Here is a 19,833-nt window from a genome sequence, read left to right as displayed (position 1 = left end):
TAAGGACAGTCTTTTTCAGGGGAAAGAGGAAGGAAAGGGAACAACATTCTACTAGGTGCCAAGTACTGTGGTAAACATTTGATCTAATGCTGCCTCAGGACAGCCCTGAGGCAAGACAGTGAAGCAATGAAGTCAGCCTCCAGGCTGCTCCTTCCCCCTCTTGCCCACCACCTCCTCGTTGTGACGTCCATCTTTCTTGCCTGGTACCCATGTCTCATCCTCTGGACATCTGGAGTCTGGCAAGCCTCTCAGTCCCTCCCTTTCAGTAAGTGCTTTCTGCTTCCTCAGCTCTAAAGGGCCAGCCTGACCTATATTCCAGGTTGATGTGCTTATAGCAGAACATGAAAGCAGGGCTTCTCAAACAAGTGTCTTTTGGGATACGAAATTAAGTTGTGTTCTTTTTGCAGAGATAAGTGACAATGAAAAGAAATATCTCCAACATTAAAATTTATTTTTTAAATCAATTTTTCTCAAACTGGCCTGTACAGGCATTCTCTGGAGTCTGTGAGAATTTTACTTCCTTAAAAAATAAATTACTCAAAATAGAGCTACCATATGATCCAGCAATCCCGCTCCTGGGAATATATCCAGAGAAAACCATAATTTGAGAAGATACATGTACCCCAATCTTCACTGCAGCACTATTTACAATAGCCAGGACATGGAAGCAACCTAAACGTCCATCGACGGAGGAATGGATAAAGAAGATGTGGTACAAATATACAATGGAATAGTACTCAGCTATAAAAAAGCACAAAATAATGTCATTTGCAATGACATGGATGGACTTAGAGATTGTCATACTCAGTGAAGTAAGTCAGCCAGAGAAAGACAAATATCATATGATATTGCTTATATGTGGAATCTAAAAAAAATGGTACAAATGAACTTATTTACAAAACAGAAATAGAATCACAGATGTAGAAAATGAACTTATGGTTACCAAGGGGGAAAGGGGGAGGGGAGGGATAAATTGGGAGATTGGGATTGACATAATACATTACTATATATAAAACAGGTAACTAATAAGAACCTACTGCATAAAACAGGGAATTCTGCTCAATACTCTGTAATGACCTATATGGAGATAGAATCTAAAAAAGAGTGGATATATGTATATGTATAACTGACTCACTTTGCTGTACAGCAGAAACTAACACAACATTGTAAATCAACTATACTGCAATAAAAATTAATTAAAAAATATACTACTCCAATATGAGATATATTCTACTAGATCCAGCATCCTTCTTATCCTCCCAGAAAATATACACAGGAGATAAGCTCTGGTGAGTGGGGTGAGGACGTGGGTAGGATGCTTCCAGCAACCCAGGCTACTACTACTTTTTCAGGAGGAGTAATAGCAGTAGTAGCAGCAGCAATAGTAAAAATAATAAAGTATCTAATATTTATTCCTTACCTACTTTGTGTCAGGAATTTTCCTATGTACCTATCTGCTCCTCACAATGACCATTTGAGATAGATGTTAAGATCTCCACTGACAAATGGATAAATCAGAGTTCACAGCATGTCAGCCATATGCCAGGTACACACACACAGGACCAACTCAGGGTCTCCAGCTCCCCAGGCTCCAAAGTGCTCATCCCACAGCCTGGGACACCAACTGAAACCAATAACAGAATTTGCCACAATCACTAGTGGCTGATAAGAATAAACACCTCCAATACTTTTGTAGGACCTTCTTGTCTGCTTTTCCCCACGAGAAAGAAAAATGGCAGAAGAGGAAATGCATCTGCTGCTCTCAGATTCAGGAAACAATTCTCCTCAGTATTGGTCTTAGTGTCGTGGAGAGGATGTCAAACTCAAACACCATGAAATCTAAGCTAACGCCTCCCCCTCCACTTCCCTTCTGCATTTGCTCTCAAGTCATTCCTGGAACTCATGTGGCATTCATTTAACCAGTAGTAAGCCCCCATTTTGTATCAGGCCCTGTTTATGTTGTGGAGGAAAGGAGCAGAGCATATAAAGATGAGGGAAGACTAAGTTCCTTCCCTCTGAGAACTTACAACTGAAGGGAAGCTACCATATGTACACAAGCCACTTGACTTCAGTGCAAAAGATGCACAACTTCAAACGCTTTTGGAATTCAGAAAAAGAAGAGCTTCTGTCGCAGTGAGGATGCTATCCAGGTGTTTCTCCATTTCCCCGGGGTTTGCTTGGCAGGAGCTTTGCAGTGACAGGTGCACAGACCCACTCCTGCAAATATTTGCTCTCCAATGAATCCAAATTTGTAGTGTTAAAATTCTATTTACTAAGGAATATTAAGTGAGAAAAAAGAAGAGCTAAAGGCTGCTTTTCCATAACATATGAAAATGAAAGTACAACCTGTAGCAGTAAAGACATGAATGTTACTTGAGAACATGTTGAGGATACACAAAGGCCATTCATCTGAACGGTAACATCTACTACAATGTGAGGTTTCTGGTCTACGATTCTTTCACGGTGCACAACTTCCTAAAAGGAGAGTCTTCTGTCTTTATTCTTCAGCATGAATTCAGTGGCAGCAGTGGTTTATGGATGATCCACAAACCTGTAAAGTCAAGTCTGCCCTCAAACTGGAGCTGTGTGTTACACCGACTGTAACTCTTCATAAGATGAATATTATGTGATAATGATGACATATCTCAGACAGTTCAGTTGCAAATTATTGCCCATTCAATCCATCACCAAGCATTTACAGATGCTCAGCTTTCATTTGGTGGAATACCGATAATAATAAAAATGTACAAGTCCACACCGATTAGCAGATACTGTTAATCTTACTTTGCAATAGAGTGTATTTCAGAAAAGTTGACTGTGAAGGAAATTCATAAAGTGAATCCTGAATTCTCATTTATGTCAGTTACCAACTGAAAATAATTTTCGATAGGAGATTAAAAGATAACAACCAATACAAACATGATGACTAGTTCCATAAAATACCTTTTTATAGAAACAATCTTTTTCTGTTTATAACAGGGGTTGACATACTTTTTCTTCAAGGGCCAGATAGTAAATATTTCAGGCTTGCGGACCTATGTTTTAGCTACCCAACTCTGACATTGTATCCCCAAAGCAGCCATAAACAATCTGAAACAAATAGATCTGGTTGTGTTGCAATAAAACTTTACTTACAAAACGACTGAGGACAACAGTTTGCCAACCCCTGGTTCAAATAATTGTTGACCTTAAAAAAAATTAGCTGATTTTGTATCGTATATTGTGAATTACATGCAAATCAATTTCCTATAAATTATATATATTTAAAAGCCCTTTGAAAGTTGTATAATCTATTTTCTAAGTGATAAGTTCTTTATTTAGTAATTCGTCATCTCTTATTTTTGGTTTAAATATATATTGCATATATTTGCCATAAGGCGCACTATTATTTGAACTTCTACTCAGTGGTACCTATGTTTGAATTCCATAAATCTTTTTATAAATATGGTGTGTAGTCTGCTTTCTCAGTGCATAGATTAATCTGTATTAAAATCAGGGCCCACCCGTATGATGAATTCAAGGTTTTTTCCTTAGTGCAAAAGTGCACATTATCTGAAAAATTGTGCATCACAAGTTGGAGCTGGTATGAACAAAGGCCTTTCTGGAATGACAGAGCCTAGGCCTTTCTGGAATGACAGAGCCCAGCCTCTGTCTCTCCCTAGAGAGGCTTCTGTGCACAGAAGCCAGAGTTCTCTTGAGAGCAGTGATTACAGAGTTGGTTTTGAAGCTGTAGAACTAAGCAAGCCGTCAGGGCTGCAGTCTGGAACTCAAAGGTCACAGTCAACTTTGGGATGCTTTAACTTTCCAGTCACTAAAAAGAGTTCACCACCCACTGGGGTCACCTAGGGTGAAAGAATGTTTGTCTTGGATTTCACCCCTGAAAAATGTGTGTTATGCTTTGGAAGAGAAACCATACTAGGAATGGGTATGTAGAGTACACACAGGCCCACTGGAATTTTTAGAGAGATGCTTAATCAAAAAAAAATGTTACTTCTACAGTCAAGGCTTTCCGAGGCATATGCCCACAGATTTCTAACTCTTTTCTTACTGTTTGGGTTCCAGAATAAACAGACAACCTTGATATATGTTGACAATCAGAAAGGACCTGCAGGGGCTTGAGGAGGCTGACCTTGAGCTGTGGTTTCACTCCCCCTCTAGACGTTCACTGACGCTGGTCTGAGCGCGTGCACAGAGAACAGGTCTCTCGTAAACTCAGTGGGAAATATCTACTCACCACTGATTATGGCTCAGCAAATTGCTGGGAGTTGAGGAGGATAAAAAAGTCAAGACCTAATATTTATCTTACAAAGAATCCTTACCTCCCAACAATTATATGTGAAAGCAGGGAGCGTATAATGAAGCACTACCACTGGGAAACTAATAGCAGGCATTATCTGAGTATTTCAGCCTGGAAAAAGTCACTATCAAGTCCCTATTTTGAGATAACTAAACACTGTTATTTGAATTATCAATAACATGCATTATCTACACTTTATTTTGCTCATCTAGGAGCAGATACAAAGCATCGCATGGACGGTACCTTCTTTACTCTCTTGTTGGTCTGTCAAAGAGACTTGGGAAAGCTGTTTTGTCTCTACCTCTGTTTCTTCTTCTATAAAGTGCATAAGTCTACCGGCCTCCCTCCAACCTCAGAGAAGCAAGGAAGGGGGATAAATAGCCTTTCAGGATGCTTGGCATTATCAGGATATTAGTGCTATCTGTGAGTCAGGATGGGCTACCACTAGTTTGGGTGCAAGAGGGAGCCAACATAAACACCATTTCCTTAAAAGGGATCATAATAATCTGTGTTTACTTACTGAATCATTTGCTGAGTTGTTTATAAACAGCAGACTGTAAAGAATTCAATGTCAGCTTCGATGTCAGAGTCCAATGCTGCTCTCTAATGCGTGTCCAAAGCTCAAGTTCTTTGTAACCAATAAAGGCTGCACATTCTGAGATACCATTCCTGCACGGACACACTTCCCTTATATTGTGTTTCTTTTACGTGTACTGTCAGCTTGTGCTTATTGTAGCTGTATTGTCAGTTAATAAGCCCTTAAGGTTGAAAATATCTGATGAAAAAGAATGATTAAAGCTGAGAGGGTCATTCGGCTCTTACAGGGGCAGGGATGGGTCACAGGCAGGAGTGGGGGTACTATTCCCTTGGCAGCTGAAGTGCCCACAGGATAGCACAGCGATGACACAGAAACATCCTGGGACACACCCCAAGACTAGACCATGACACTGGTCCCATGACCTGAAGCTAAGGTTCTGTGGAAGGCTTTTGGGAAAGACTGTAAGTATATTAGTAATGGACGAGAGAAATGTCTCCTCCTGCATATTTTAATCTCTCTCCTTTCATAAATGACTGCCGGAGGACATAAAGGTACTCTATGGTAGCCAAAGAATACTTAAGACACTGGGGGGGAAACTTGGCTTCTATTTTTTGAATTTTTTTCGTGTGCGTGCAAAATCCACTGACTGTTTGTTAAACACTCGGCATTTGCCAGGTCCTTACCAGGTACCGTAAGATACAAGGATGTAAAAGACATAGCCCTTATCCTTAGGAATAGTACAGTCTATTAGAGGGAACAGAAAGCACATAAAAGTCTCCATTAGGTTGAAACAAATGACATTATGATATGATGGTCCAAAATAGAGTTGAATATGGGAAATTTCATACAGTTCAATTCTAATTCTTGTTGGAATATAAATAAGAGCCACAAGAGAATACAATAAACACCATGGGACCAGGTACTATCCTAACTACTTTAAATGTATCAACACTTGTAATTCTCACCACAATTTTATGAGGTAGGTACTATTAGCATCTTTATTTTAGAAGTAAAACAAAACAAAACAGAACTAGGTACAGAGAGGTCATGAAACTTACATAAGATCATGCAGGAAGTAAGTACTAGAACTGGGACTTGAACCAAAGCTGTCTTGCTGCAGAGGCTGAGTTCTTCAAGTACTGTGCTATATACTACCTCTCCTAGAGAGGGAGAAAGAAAGGGCTTCAGAGATTCTAAGATGGAAGTGTGAATCCTCTTGGAGGAACTGGGAAAAGCTTTGTGGATAAGGCGATATTTGAAGTATGCCTTAAAGACAAAATCCATGAAGGACTTTTCCCACCTGGGAGGTAAGAAGAGGGAATTTCTGACAAAGGGGTCATTATGAATGGCTATAATGAAGCAAGAATTCAGAGGACACAAACATGGGTGTACATAGTACATAAGCGAGATGAGGCTAGAAAGGTACATAGGATCCATGTTGTGGGCCTTCTTAAATGCCAGAGAGATGAGTTTATTCATAATTTAGGAAACAGTGGGGAGCCACTGAAGATGATGGGGCAGAAGAATCACTGGATGAAAGGTAGGCAAGAATGAATGTGGAAGCAGAGGGTAGGATGGCTGGGGATAGGGAAAAAATAGGAGGTAGGGAAGAAAAATTAGGGGGCTAGGACAGGAGTCCAGCTAAGAATGCACAGTAAGGACCCCAACAAGCAAAATGACAGTTACTATATTAAATTTTTGTCTCCTATAAGTGTCTTTATTGAAAAGTAACTCACCATTGTAAAGGAAGTTGTTGAACTTATAAAAATTGAAGCAATTCATTTCTGTGCCCATCTAATATGATAATCTTTTGGGATTCTTTCAAAACTGCATTCTGACCTCAGTCATGGATGTTTATGTTCAGGACGCCTGTTTTCATAAAATCTTGGACTAATTTATGCTCCAGATGCCAGTCAATGAAACTTCAGTAGTTTTCTCCAGTTGGATATTCATTTTATTTTGAGGTGGAAATGCCACTGATCACACAATTTACACTTTCATAGTAATACGTGACAAATTCAGTGAAAAGGTGTGGCTTTAAAAAAAAGGACAGGAAAAATCCCCCTCAGAACGATGTGCAATCTTTTAATAATTTCTCTATGTGTTTAATAAGTCTTAAGTATTTGGCCCATACGATCATCAAATCCTCTGCCAAAAACCAACTGTGAGAGAGACATGAAATTACTGGGAAAACACAAAGCACATGGGACCACAGCAGCCTAACTCGGGAGTCTGCCTTCTTCAGGAGCACTAACAACGTTTTGCTTTTCTCTAGAAGATTCTAACCATCCTCATCACCCTCTCCCACAACTAAAAGCAGCTTTCTTTGTAGTAAGTTTGCACCGTTACTTCTTTAAAGTATACAAAGATGCCTACCACTTTAAACCGTAAACTCCGTCAATATCCTTCTCATTCTATATGTGGGTTTTTGCTCAGATTTATGCCTCTGCATAGATGAAGTATGCTGCTACCCACGTGCATGGGATAAAACGTCCTCATGGGACTTTTAAAAATAGCTCTTTGTTTCCAGAAAATATTTCTCAAGCCTGTAATCTGCAGAAGGTATGTTAGTATGTGCCCATGAGCACACAAACACCTATTCACATGGATTAGGTCCACGCAAAAAGCACGCAGAAAGCAAAGCCCCGAGGGCTTAGAAGCTGGGACAGATACTTTTTGGTGAGCAAGAGAAGGAAGAGATGAACGTAATGGGCAATTCTTTAAGTGGCGGATGGCATGGGTTAATTTTAGCTGTGCTTTTTTTCCACGCGTGCTTTTTTTCCAGAGTTACTGACGCTTGGCAATGCTATGTATAGACTGTGTTAACTAAAGGTAAGTGATGTGCAGTAGTCATGGGTCCCTGAGTTGTTTCAGGGCAGAATATGTCAGCTTGTCAATGCTGCTTAGCAATATAATTAAATTTATGATTTGCACCTAAATTCAGTGGAACTGGGGGCTGATGTAAGGCTGTCCACATAGCTAGGGTGTGCCTACATGACGAGCTCACTCTAGGAAACTCCATTACGAGCAGACTTTGGGCTTCCTGGTACCAAGGTGCTTGGCAGGCACACAGGTAGTGGTTCCAGACCTGGAGACACAGGGTGTCTGGTGTGACTGTGCAGTGAGAGGACGAAGAGGCCTACACCTGGGCTCTCCAGACCCCGGTCAGTGCACTCCCCTCATCTGCTGTTGCCCTAGTGTATCCTTTGCCTGTAAGGAAGCTATCCTCTGAGTATAAACCATTTGATTCCTATGAGTCCTTTTAGCAACACTGAAGGTGATTAATGGGCAATTAACACAGGTGGCAAGATCTGTTCCTCCATGAATGCCCCCCCTCCACCCCCCGCCCCTGAGATCCAAGAGGCTCCATGATAACAAGGGGGGCTGGTGGGAATTGTCAAGAGTGCCGAAGGGTGGGTAGCCAGGGAGCTATTAAGGATACTTCCATTTAGTTAATTTATTTGCAATATCATTTATTACTTACAATGTTCAAGGTACCATTTGAGGTACTGTGAGTTATACAACTCTGAACAAGACACAGCTGTTCATAATCCAGATGGGAAGATAAGAGAAGTATGCAAATAGCTACACTCCAAAGCAGCGTGTAACATATCCCCTCAGAGCGATACGAAATCGTGTGACCTCTCAAAGACACACACAGAGGAGGGAGGAACTGCTTCAGGCCAAGGGTCAAAGTGTTTCGGCTGAACCTTAAAGTATGGGCAGGATTTATATTTCCAGAATGCTGGGCGAGGCAGAAGGATGATAGTTCTGGAAGATGGGACGGCACGAGCAAAGTCCCAGAGGAGGGAAAGCACAGTGCTCCTGGGGAGTAGTGGGTAGTCTAGGCTTACAAGCTGGGGTCAGGTGACAGATGGTGGATTTGAGTGTCTTGGGATAGGATTGCAGTTTAAAATTTAGGCAGTGGGGAAGGTACTAAAGATAGTTAGGGTTATTTAGAACAGAGGGATATGTTGGATTCTGAAAATCGTTATTGGCAGAGGAAGATGGATACAAGGAAGGAGAGAGGGGGTAGGGTGTGGAAGGAGAGAGGAGAGAGACAGCTACTAAAGGGTTATTGTGATAGCCCAAGTGTAAAGTAAAGGTGGCCTGCAGAAGGGTGGTGGCCTTTATTTACGTTTGGACAGTTCTGTCTAGGATTCACTCTGGGAGGGTTTATTTATTTTTCTTCCACAAGGTTTTGCTTTGAATCCGAGAATTCAGAAAAGTGCACATAGGAAATGTATACATTACAATTGTGAATTGACAGTTCTTGAACACTAGCTTTTTGTGTAAAACTATCTCCTTAGGGGGAATATGACCTCCCTGAGGTCAGGACAATATCTTACACATTTCTTTCTTCCTCAAGGTGTAGAGCTAGCTAGTGCTGGGTGCATGGCAGGGAGTTAAACATTTGTGATACCGTGACTGTGTCCACAGTGACACAGTGAGGCTACGGGAGCACTAGGGTCTGTTGCATCTCAGTGAGATGCTTGGATGATAAAGGTGGCCATGTGTCCTAGTGAGTGCACTGTGGAAGGTGCCTAGTGATACAGACATATCCGTTGACGTGGGGTACTTTATCCAATCAGTCCTGAGACAGAGGGCATGTAACTTCAGATAAGGAGAAGCTGGAAGGATAGGATTCTTCCTTGCGTGGGGAGCTCAGTGTCTGTGTGGCGTGCCACAGATGAAGGGTAAGAGCTATTATTCTTGTTTATCACAAGGACAGAAAATCAGCATATGCCAAATGACTGGTAGCAACTTCTTCAACACATCTGCCATACTCACAGGTTGTATTCCAACAAGGCCCACAGCTTAAGGTCCTCAGACCCCATGACCTGACAAAGACAATGGCTCGGGGAAATCTTACCATCACTTTGGGGGCAAGAGAAGGGCAGTGTATTGTGATTGTGTGTTGGGGAGGGTTCCAGTGTGGGATGGAGCACGCACCATTAGTAAACCATTCTTAACTGATTCTTTCTTATTTCCTTACAGAAAGCAGCAATAAGCCACATCATCTACTGAGTGAAGGCTCTGAAATATTCTGGCTGGGATAACCCACACATGAGCAACAGCTAGTCTTTCCACAAGCCCTCACGTTAATTAGGGAGCAGATTAACATGTCAGATGATTCTAAAACAGGAGGGTTGTAGAGTTTGCGGTCTGGCACAACTGAAGAATTGATGACGTTTGTTAAAAACAGCACCAACCCTCCCTTCCAGTCACCTCCAAGAAAAATGATGTTTACATCGCCTACTAGAAAAGGACTCTGCAATTTAGGCACAAAACCCCAATTATAGTTTCATGATGCCGTTATGATCCCTGAAACAGCAATGGCTTAAACACGGTCAGGTACACTAACTTCCCTTCCTTTATTTTGTAATGTGGACTCGAGCACATACTTCAACTGAGGAAAAGAAAATCCATCCTTAGAACTTAATTGAAGGTGCCTACTATGTGATCACGTTTTTTTTTTAGGTCACGTGAAGGATTTAGAAGAAGCAGAAAACATAGGCTTTGCCTTAATTAATTGCGACATAATTAATTTGTGCAGTGCACACAACTCATTGAGTCCTGCACATGGTATGAACACATGCATGAAGATGTTGTGAGGTAAATGCTATCACGGAGCAGTGGACAGAATTTCAGAGCCCAAGGCGATTTGGTTGAAGGGACAAATTTAACTGTCTGGTAATGTGATCACTAGGTAAAGAAATATCTCAAAATAATAATGACAAAAACGCAGATTCCTAAACTCAGTAAACCAATTGTTGGCCCACAATAAGTTATTTTATGTCTTTTTTTCTTTGCATTAATTTGGGCTTACTTAACCTCTAAGGATAAGCTTATTAGAAAAATAAAGAAGCATTCTTTTTTTCCAAAGAGGAAATGCAGGTGGCTAACAGGCCCATGAAACATTGCTCAACACTGATAATCCTCAGGCGAATACAAATCAAAACCACAATGAGATCTCACCTCACACTTGGCAGAATAGCTAACATCAAAAAGAACACAAATAACAAATGTTGGCGAGGATGTTGAGAAAAGGGTATCCTCATACACTTTTGGTGAGAATGTAAATTGGTGCAGCCACTGTGGAAAACAGTATGGAGATTTCTCAAAAAACTAGAAATAGGACTACCATATGACCCAGCAATTCCACTCCTGGGTACAAACAAAAACACTAATTTGAAAATATATACTCACCCCAATGTTCACAGCAGCATTATTTACAATTGCCAAGGTATGGAAGCAACCTACGTGTCCATCAACAGATGAATGGATAGAGAAGATGTGTTATATGTACAACGGGATACTACTCAGCCATAAAAAGAATGAAATTTTGCTATTTGCAGCAACATGGATGGACTTGGAGGATATTATGCTAAGTGAAATAAGTCAGACAGAGAAAGACAAATACTGTATGATATCACTTATATGTGGAACCTAAAACAATCAACAAACTAATGAATAAAACAGAAAAGAAGCAGACTCACAGATATAGAGAATAAACTAGTGGTTACCAGTGGGGAGAGGGAAGGAGGGAGGGGCAAGACAGGGGTAGAGGAAAGAAAGGGTTATTATGGGATTATATGAAATCATTTGCATGAAACTTTTGAAAATTGTAAAGAACTTTGGAATTTAAAGGATCTTTCGTTCAATTAAAACAAAAGGGAAAAAAAAGAAGCAGCCTTGCAGAAAAGTTGAAAAAGAAATTCTGAAAAAAAAATTTGTTAGTTTGCCCATGTAATTTCAGTCAGTCATTCATCCAGTTACCATATCCCAAATAAAATAGGGAAAGGACAGTAGCTTGAATTACAGTAAAACCTGGACAATATCGTTGAAGGCAGAAAAGGGAGTGAAATTCTTACTTGTCTCTAGGCCTGGATGAACTCTCTGCAGACTCTGAGATGCTCTGACAAGGATAGCTGGTGTGGCTGGAACAGAAAGAGACGAAAACCATTAGTTACCCCTATAAAAAGTGGTCTGATGTGACCTTCTTACAATCTCATTTTCAAATGTCAAAATGTGACCAGGCCCAACCTCACAACAATTCTCTCCTTTTTCTTTCTTTCTTTCTTTTTCAAACTAAAATTGCACCTACCCTCTGAAAAGAACTCCTAAATATTCAGAGCAAATGGAAACCTTCTGGTCTTAGCTGCCTCTGGTCTCATGCCTGGACACAGTCAGGAGGATGAAAAATTGCCTTCCTACAACATTTGAGTCCAAACTTAAGTCTTGCTTGTGAAAACAAGGAGGAACATAAATTCTTTTTAAAAAGAGTATTAAAAACAGTTCAGTCAAAAGCGTTTATTCTTAGAAATAAACATGTGAGCAACCCTGGGAATAGGGAAGGAATGAGGGGAAGTGAGAAGTTGGACAAGAGGGGGACAGAAATTTAGGACGCGAGATGGCAATGAGTCATCTATTATAAAAGCACTTTCAATTTTATTGATACTAGTATTAGGTTGCATTAAAAACAGGAAAAATGGGCTTCCCTGGTGGCGCAGTGGTTGAGAGTCCACCTGCCGATGCAGGGGACACGGCTTCGTGCCCTGTTCTGGGAGGATCCCACATGCCGCAGAGCGGCTGGGCCCATGAGCCATGGCTGCTGAGCCTGCGTGTCCGGAGCCTGTGCTCTGCAACGGGAGAGGCCACAACAGTGAGAGGCCCGCGTACCGGAAAAAAATAAGCAAGAACAAAAACAAAAACAGGAAAAATGGAAAATGATCAATGTAGTTATGACTGAACTGTTGAAATGCGTTGAACTGCAAACACCTCAGCTACAAAAGTATTGTAACTGTTATCTGGGCTTGGTGGAGAAGGGGGTGTCTCCAAGATTCCTCCCATCCCATCAGGCTATCCGTGGGTTATCAGAGAGGCAGTTTGGTCCAGGCCCACAACAAACAGAGAGCATTACCTCAAAGCAGCGAAGCTGCTGATGCTTTTGGTCCTCAATAGAAACCCACAGTAACAGCGCTAAGATATCTTTCTTTGATATGAAAAAAGGAAGAGGAAGAAAATGAAGATGCATGGGCAGTGAGCTGGCCCACACCCATCTCCCTGAATTTCAGGGAGGGTGAATCCTGTCCATCTGTCCTGATCCACTTCTCAATGTGCTTTTTTTTACTAACTCCTCCCACCTGGCTAACCACTAGGAAGCAGCTGTCGGGTCTGAAGTTCAGAATATAGAACCTAACAGAGGAAGTTAAGATCCTTTCACTAAATACTGCAGAATTCTAACGCGTGAAAGTTTTTGCAGCCTGGGCATATCAGTGAGAGTGTTCTTCCAAGCGAAGTTAGGTTTGGGGGCCTTTGGTGAATTAATATTTTAAATTCTGTGTGACTATTAGCTCTGGAAGGGTTTCTTTTCAGTCTCTCTCTAAATTTTAATATTAACTTCATCTGCAGAAGCTCATTTACTCCCAAATACAATAAAGAATTACGACAGAAAGCAAATGGAATACACGTTTCCCTAGAGTAGATAATGTACTACACATTGATTTTAACGTGACCAGAAAGGAAAACTGCATTTTATGAAAATCCCCTCAAGTCTACTCACTGTCTTGATATCCTTAGTCTTTATTATTACCATTGTCTAGACCCCAACCCCTGCCTTTAATTCCTTACTACAAATCGGAGAACACTTTATTACCCCTTGCACTAAATTGGGCACCAGAATGTTATTTTTGGTCAAGGTTTGGCAAGGTTGTATAACTTCCAACTGTGAATGACCTATTTCACTGAAAACTATATATGCCTTGAGAAAGTCCTGATAGCTCAAAAAAAGAGGAAAATTAAGTCCATCATGGGATGACACGCAATCATGTGTGTTATTTTTGTCAAAATTATCCAGCAAGTTTGTCTCAATTTTCAGCTTGAAAGTGAGTAAACAGACACCAGTTTCCAGGCTCAGATCAGCAGGAAAGTTGACGAATTTCTCCAGAATGACGACTGATATGGAATGTGGGCATCAGTTATGAGGCCCCAAGGAGCCCACAGAGCCAAACCTCAGGCCCGGAAATGCTTGGGGAGCACTGGCCACCCTTGACTCTTCCCAAACCAGGATTTTGCTTTCTTTGCAGACAGACGTCTGGTGCTTTCCTCCTTATGGTGTATTTGGTAACACTTTCATGAAGCAGAAAGTCTTACTCAGCTAACACCCTCCACAGTATGTGATGAATCGAGGCATAAAAGGAACAAATGGCATTCTTGGGGAAGAACCACAGATTTATGCCAGTGCCGAGAGGGTGCTGATTACAAATCGAGCACAATGAGAAAAACTGTGCCATCTTAGCAAATGGAGATGTCACCCTCAGTTGTCAATTTTAGTGTCCAAGCTGTCCTCACTGTCTAGAAGTGCCGAGCGATGGAGGAAAACAAATGAAGGGTGACAATAAGCAGAGAATCACAGCTCCAGTATATCCTATAGGAGCTTTCAAATGCTGGGCATTATAAAATGAATTAGCTACAGCCCCTGGCCTTGGTGAGCCCACTATTTCCGGGCAGGGATCTATAAATGAAGGAGTGGTCAGCATTGGAGCGGCAATGTGGTAGCCCTTAACGAGTCTGGACAAGCTCCCTGGGGAAGGTGACCCCTTGGACAGGCGCTGAATTTGGGATAAATAAGAAATGAAAAGGAAAGGAAAGGGCAGTTGGAGCCAAGGCAAGCACTGCATAAAGACAGAGATAAGACACAACCTAGGCATGTAAAGAGCCACGATCTGTAGGGAGCGGGTGGAGCAGAGCTGACCTAGGATGTGTGGAGAGGTCAAGGGCATATTGGGAATGGTCTTTCCAAAGAACTTAATTGTGGGACTTCCCTGGTGGTCCAGAGGTTAAGAATCCACGCTTCCACTGCAGGGGGCACGGGTTTGATCCCTGGTTCTGGAACTAAGATCCCGCATGCTGCATGGTGCAGCCAAACATAAATAAATAAAGCAATAAAGAACTGAATTGTGATCCTGCAAACACTGGAGAACTAGTGCTTTGCAGTGCCTTGAGGCGGAGCTTCTCATGGTGGACCTGCCTAAGAATGAACTGCAATCTATCCTCTCCTACTTATGTCCAGCCTTGTGCTCAGCTTCCCAACTATGGCACACAACTGGACCTCAGTTTCTGTCTGTAAAATGGGGACAGTTGCAGTATCTATACATGTGAGGTTTAAGTCAGTTAATACATGCAATATATTAAATATGCAATATAATAAGTGCTTGGTAAATGTTAGATATTCTTCTTGTTATTATTATTGTCACTTATTATTGCTACCACTACCCTGAAAGTAAGAGCTCATCTTTTCCAACAAAGAATTTGACAATGTTTTTACCCTAGACTTTGTGAGCTTAGGGCTTTGCACATATGAGGACAGGATGATGCCCTAAGCCCAGGATCTACTCCGGTCCTCCTGCACAGGCTGGATGCAGGCAGTGGGACTTTGGGGAAGTAGGGTCAGTGGCATCGGGGATGGTAATCTGCCTGGGACTAAATGCCGTCAGTTCCAGTTCTTGTAAATTGGTGAATTGCCTATTATATCAGTAAGAAAGCTAGTATGGGAGAATCAATGTTCTGGTGAGTACTGTAACTTACCAGTTGTGCAGCAATGGCATTAGAACCAGCCGCAAGTAGACAGTGCAAACACAAGTAGGTAAACCAAGATACTGCATATGGCAACAATTTTACACGACAGGAGATAACGTAAAGGGCCTCACAGGGCATCTGCCATAAAATAAGCATTGGTTAATGTCAGCTATCGTTATCATTGTTAGCTTATGGTTACTATAATGATAATGATGATGTAACTATCATGAAATCTCTATTTCAAGACTTCCTCTGATTGCCGTAATCATTTTACAGTATATACATGTATCGAATCATTGTGTTGTACACAAACCTGCACAGTATTTTATGTTAATTTTATCTCAATAAAGCTGAAAAAAAAGACTTCCACTGAGAGGTTTTGCTTTCTCCCTCAAGCAGGTAAGCTGTCCTCCACCCAACAGCCCTAGAAACCATTCTTACACCCTTTGCTGTAACTGCTTATTCTCCTGTGCCCTATGACACACAGCAAGTTTCTTGAGATGGGTATTCCTTTTATCTTTGTAACCTCTGTTAGGAGCACAGGGCATGGCACCTAGTAGAAAAATAAGGCTTGCAAAGAAAGGAGGTAGATGAATTACAAATGCTTTAAACTTTGGCTTTCCAACTAAAAGGGGATCAAAGAAAAATTGTTTATTCTCAGCAAACTGTCTTTCCTTGTAAATCTCAAGTTTGCTTGATGACTTTTCCTGCCTTTTTGAAGTGTATTTATCCTTGTGCATATTCCAAAAATTTTCCCAGCTTGGATTTCAACCTCAAAGCTCTTTCCAGACCCACTTATTTCTTTCTGTTCTTTTTTCTCTATCAAACTATGATCACCATCACGGAAGAGTATTCAATTTAAAGTCCATATCTCCTCCAGATATGCAGCCTCCTTGCAATAAGGCTGAAGTTCAAGCTCACTGTCTGGTCATATTGATGCCATGCCCCAGACCGTCCTGCTGCCTCTGAAGGGGATGGCTGATGGCAAAGTCAAAAAATGTGTGTGAGGTGTTTACATCTCACGTTTATTGTGCCCTTAAAATGTACCAGGCACACACTTCAGGACATTTTATGATTTTTTCCATTTTATTCTCACAACAACCCTCTGAAGTGGATATTATTAGTTACATTGTATGAATGAGGGATCTGAGGCTCAAAGAAATAACTTGCCTAAGGCTACCCAGCAATTATATGGCAGAGGCCAAAGTGGAACTGGAGTCAGATTCTGACTCCACCCCACTCTACAGTTTCCCAAACTTGTCTGACCATTAAGATCTACTGTGGCGGAACTTCCCAGGTGGCGCAGTGGATAAGACTCCACGCCCCCAATGCAGAGGGCCTGGGTTCAATCCCTGGTCAGGGAACTAGATCCCACATGCATGCTGCAACTAAGAGTTCACATGCCACAACAAAGGAGCCCATGAGACGCAACTAAGGAGCCCACCTGCCGCAACTAAGACCCAGTGCAACCAAATAAATGAATATTTAAAAAAAAAAAGATCTACTGTGGCATTCATTCATTCATTCATTTACTGAAGTACAGTTGATTTAACTGTGGCATTTGTTAAACATACAGATTCCAAGGCCCTGTGCCAGCTCTACAGAATCTGAATCTCTAGGGCCCTGGTCAATCCATATGTTGGCAAGGTCCTGAGCATCTGTATGCTCACCCTGCATGCTCCATCCCCCAGCCAGGTGATCCTCATGACATGACACGTTTGGAAACCTGTTCACTGCCCACTACTTTCTTGCTCTGATCAGTCACTGTGTCCTCTGTGGGGCTCCTCTTCTAGGGGTCCCCCACTAAGTGTCCACAGCTGGTGTTTATGACTTGCGCAGCCCGATTTATTTGAATGCTGCAAACATTCTGGAAAGTTATACTGTTGGGGCCAGGTTGTTGAGGCTCTGGGCGGAAATACCCTTCAGGGGTCAGTTCACGAGGAACCAGGTAGGACTTGCAACACCCTGGCAGCCAGGCCTCTTCCTTTTGCTCTGTCATCGAGTGATACCTACACAGCAGGTCCTGGGGCTGCAGAGGTCATGTTGGTCATGGCTACCCCTTGGCACACCAAGTCCTGGGCCCGAGTGCAGTGACAATTCTAAGCCGGAATTTTATTTCTTTTGTGGCTCACTGGCTAAATTGAATTTCCATCCATAGTTTCTCCTGAAATAAAATGTATTATCTCCTACACATTACGGCTCTTGGCAGCTCTAAAGAAGCCTGTGTAATCTGAACAGGAAATCTCTGAATCTTTCGGACAGCATTACCTCCCCAGATCTCCACTAGGGAATGTGTTTCTTCTATACTTGAATAGTAAATCATAGAGCACATTACATGAGATAATTCAAACAAACAAAAAACGGAGCTGTGAAATGATGCTGGTGGTTTCAAACACCTTCTAATGCTAAAAAAGCTGCTTCACAAACAATCTACAACAATTTTGGAGGAGAAACTGGTGTCATGAAATGAAGCACATGCTGAACTAAATCTGCAGCGGCCATAGTTCGCTGTAAATGCTTTTAGAGAGTAGCTGGGCCTCGAGGTAAGGAGAATCAATGTGCAATGAGAAATCATAAAGACCTTCTTTTCCCGCAGGTCTACCTCTGGCTTAGTGGACAAATGTGGAAGTTTCCTAACAACTTGAAGCTTCACATATTCCTTTTCTGTCTGGCAGTGCTCTCCTTGGCGAGTTAAAAAAAAAAAATCCTCCTGACACAAGTTTATGCACATACCGAGGACATCTGCTTGCAATTAAAGACAGAAACTACGGCCTGACTTTTCAAACGTAGCTCTTTGAGTGATAAGGCCAGTTAGGGGTGCAGTGACTTAAGGAGAACACATTGGGGGGTGCTTTAAAAAAAAAAAAAGGTATGAAAGGGAGCAGTTAATATGCATGCTGGGTCTCAGCTGGCTTGCATCTTCCTTCAGCAAAGCTTCCCAGCAATTCCTCTGGCTTTCGCTTCCAACTGCTACAAGAACAGTGAAACACCCTGCCCAGCTAGCAGCCCTTAAAGCTGCTTCTCATTATGGAGAACAGCAAGGGTGTCAACACCAGGCAACGGGCGGAAAGCCATCCCTCTGTGCCATGTGATAGCAGGAGCCCAGGGGAATCACAGCCCTGCTAAGAGAAGCAAACAGCATCCAGGTTGGCACTGGACCATTATCAGTCCTAGGTGGCTAGGCAGAGGCATAGGACTGGGACTGGAAGGACAGACAGAGTATTAAAAGGTCAGGCTGAGGTGTAGGGAGAAGGGCAGAGGTGTCTCTTCCTCTATAATGTTGTCTTAGATGTTTTTAATACCTGTGAATCCACTCATTAAAGCAATAGAGTCAGACGTTTGAATAAAGCCCAAAGCTCAGATGGTGACTCACAGATGATGTGCCGGAGCTGGCACCTCTTCCCAGCTCTGTGTTCAGTGACATCATGTCATTAACTTGAAATCGGCCATAGTGGGAATACTTACACCATAAAATCTGGTGAACGCTCCAAATCAAGGCTTTCTGCCATCTAAGTCTGTGAAAATTCCATTCATCTTTCAAGATGAGTGTGTCTTCTCCTCCATGATGCATTTTTAAATTTTCTCCCAGATGGGATCCATCTCTCCATCCTTTGTGCTTCCACACAATAGCTGGACCATGGCATTTCTTATTCCCTGCCTGGCGTCTCAGTTATCTGACCTGCCCAGTGAATGATAAAGTGGACGTTTGAAGGCGAGGACCCTGTCTCTTCCTTCTGACCCACCACATCATTAGCACAGCTCCTTCAATATAGTGAGTGCCCAGTACACATGTGTGAAATTACTGAGCATCTCACTGGGAAGTCTTTCGAGAAACGCTGTGAGGCACCATGACTTTACTTATATCACTTTGAATTTAGCAGACATTCTGTGGTCTCTGGAGTCTCAATTGGCACAAAAGAAGATTCTAAAGCACATCATTAGATGACAAGTGTCCTCCTGGGACCGTGAATGCTCAAACTTGAGGCAAAGTCAGTGCATTTCAACTCATTTTCATGGTATTGAGCCGCTTAATAGTGCTCAGTGAGGGGAAGAACTAATGAACATAGGATCGTTTAACTTCTTCACCTGCCTTCCTGTCACATGGATAGATGCATTTGCTTGGTTTTGGCTACAGCAGAGAGCCAGTGTTTTGATATCGAGGTGTGTAGTCCGTGCCCATTTACTAGGCTGAGGCTGGTAGTAGGGAATTTTAAGTCCTGGGGATCAGTTGATGTGGCAAATTCATGGATCTCCTTGTTGAGACCAGGCAGTGTTTCAGAAGCACAGCATGGTAAAGGTGTCCTAGGCAGGCATATACTTTGTCAGAGGTTTAAAGTTGTGTTTTCCCCTCTCTGGGCAAAGGCACCTTTTATAAACAGGTTGGTCTGAGCTGCCACTCTGCCTCTCGTTCCCAAGT

General features: G+C 42.1%; 1 protein-coding gene across 1 annotated transcript in view; it reads right to left on the bottom strand.

Annotated features, from left to right (window-relative positions):
* GHR (growth hormone receptor) overlaps positions 1-19,833 on the bottom strand; it is a 160,690-nt gene that overhangs the window by 71,766 nt on the left and 69,091 nt on the right. The window contains exon 2 of the mRNA XM_022598269.3: positions 11,711-11,776. Within this exon, the coding sequence (XP_022453977.2) occupies positions 11,711-11,776 (66 nt within the window). The remainder of the gene's footprint in view (positions 1-11,710; positions 11,777-19,833) is intronic.

The sequence above is a fragment of the Delphinapterus leucas genome, chromosome 3 (genome assembly GCF_059928025.1).
Source record: "Delphinapterus leucas isolate spDelLeu-1000000601 "Yukka" chromosome 3, BTC_Dleu_Yukka2, whole genome shotgun sequence".
Taxonomy (NCBI): Eukaryota; Metazoa; Chordata; class Mammalia; order Artiodactyla; family Monodontidae; genus Delphinapterus; species Delphinapterus leucas.
This window is presented reverse-complemented; position numbering and strand designations above follow the sequence as displayed.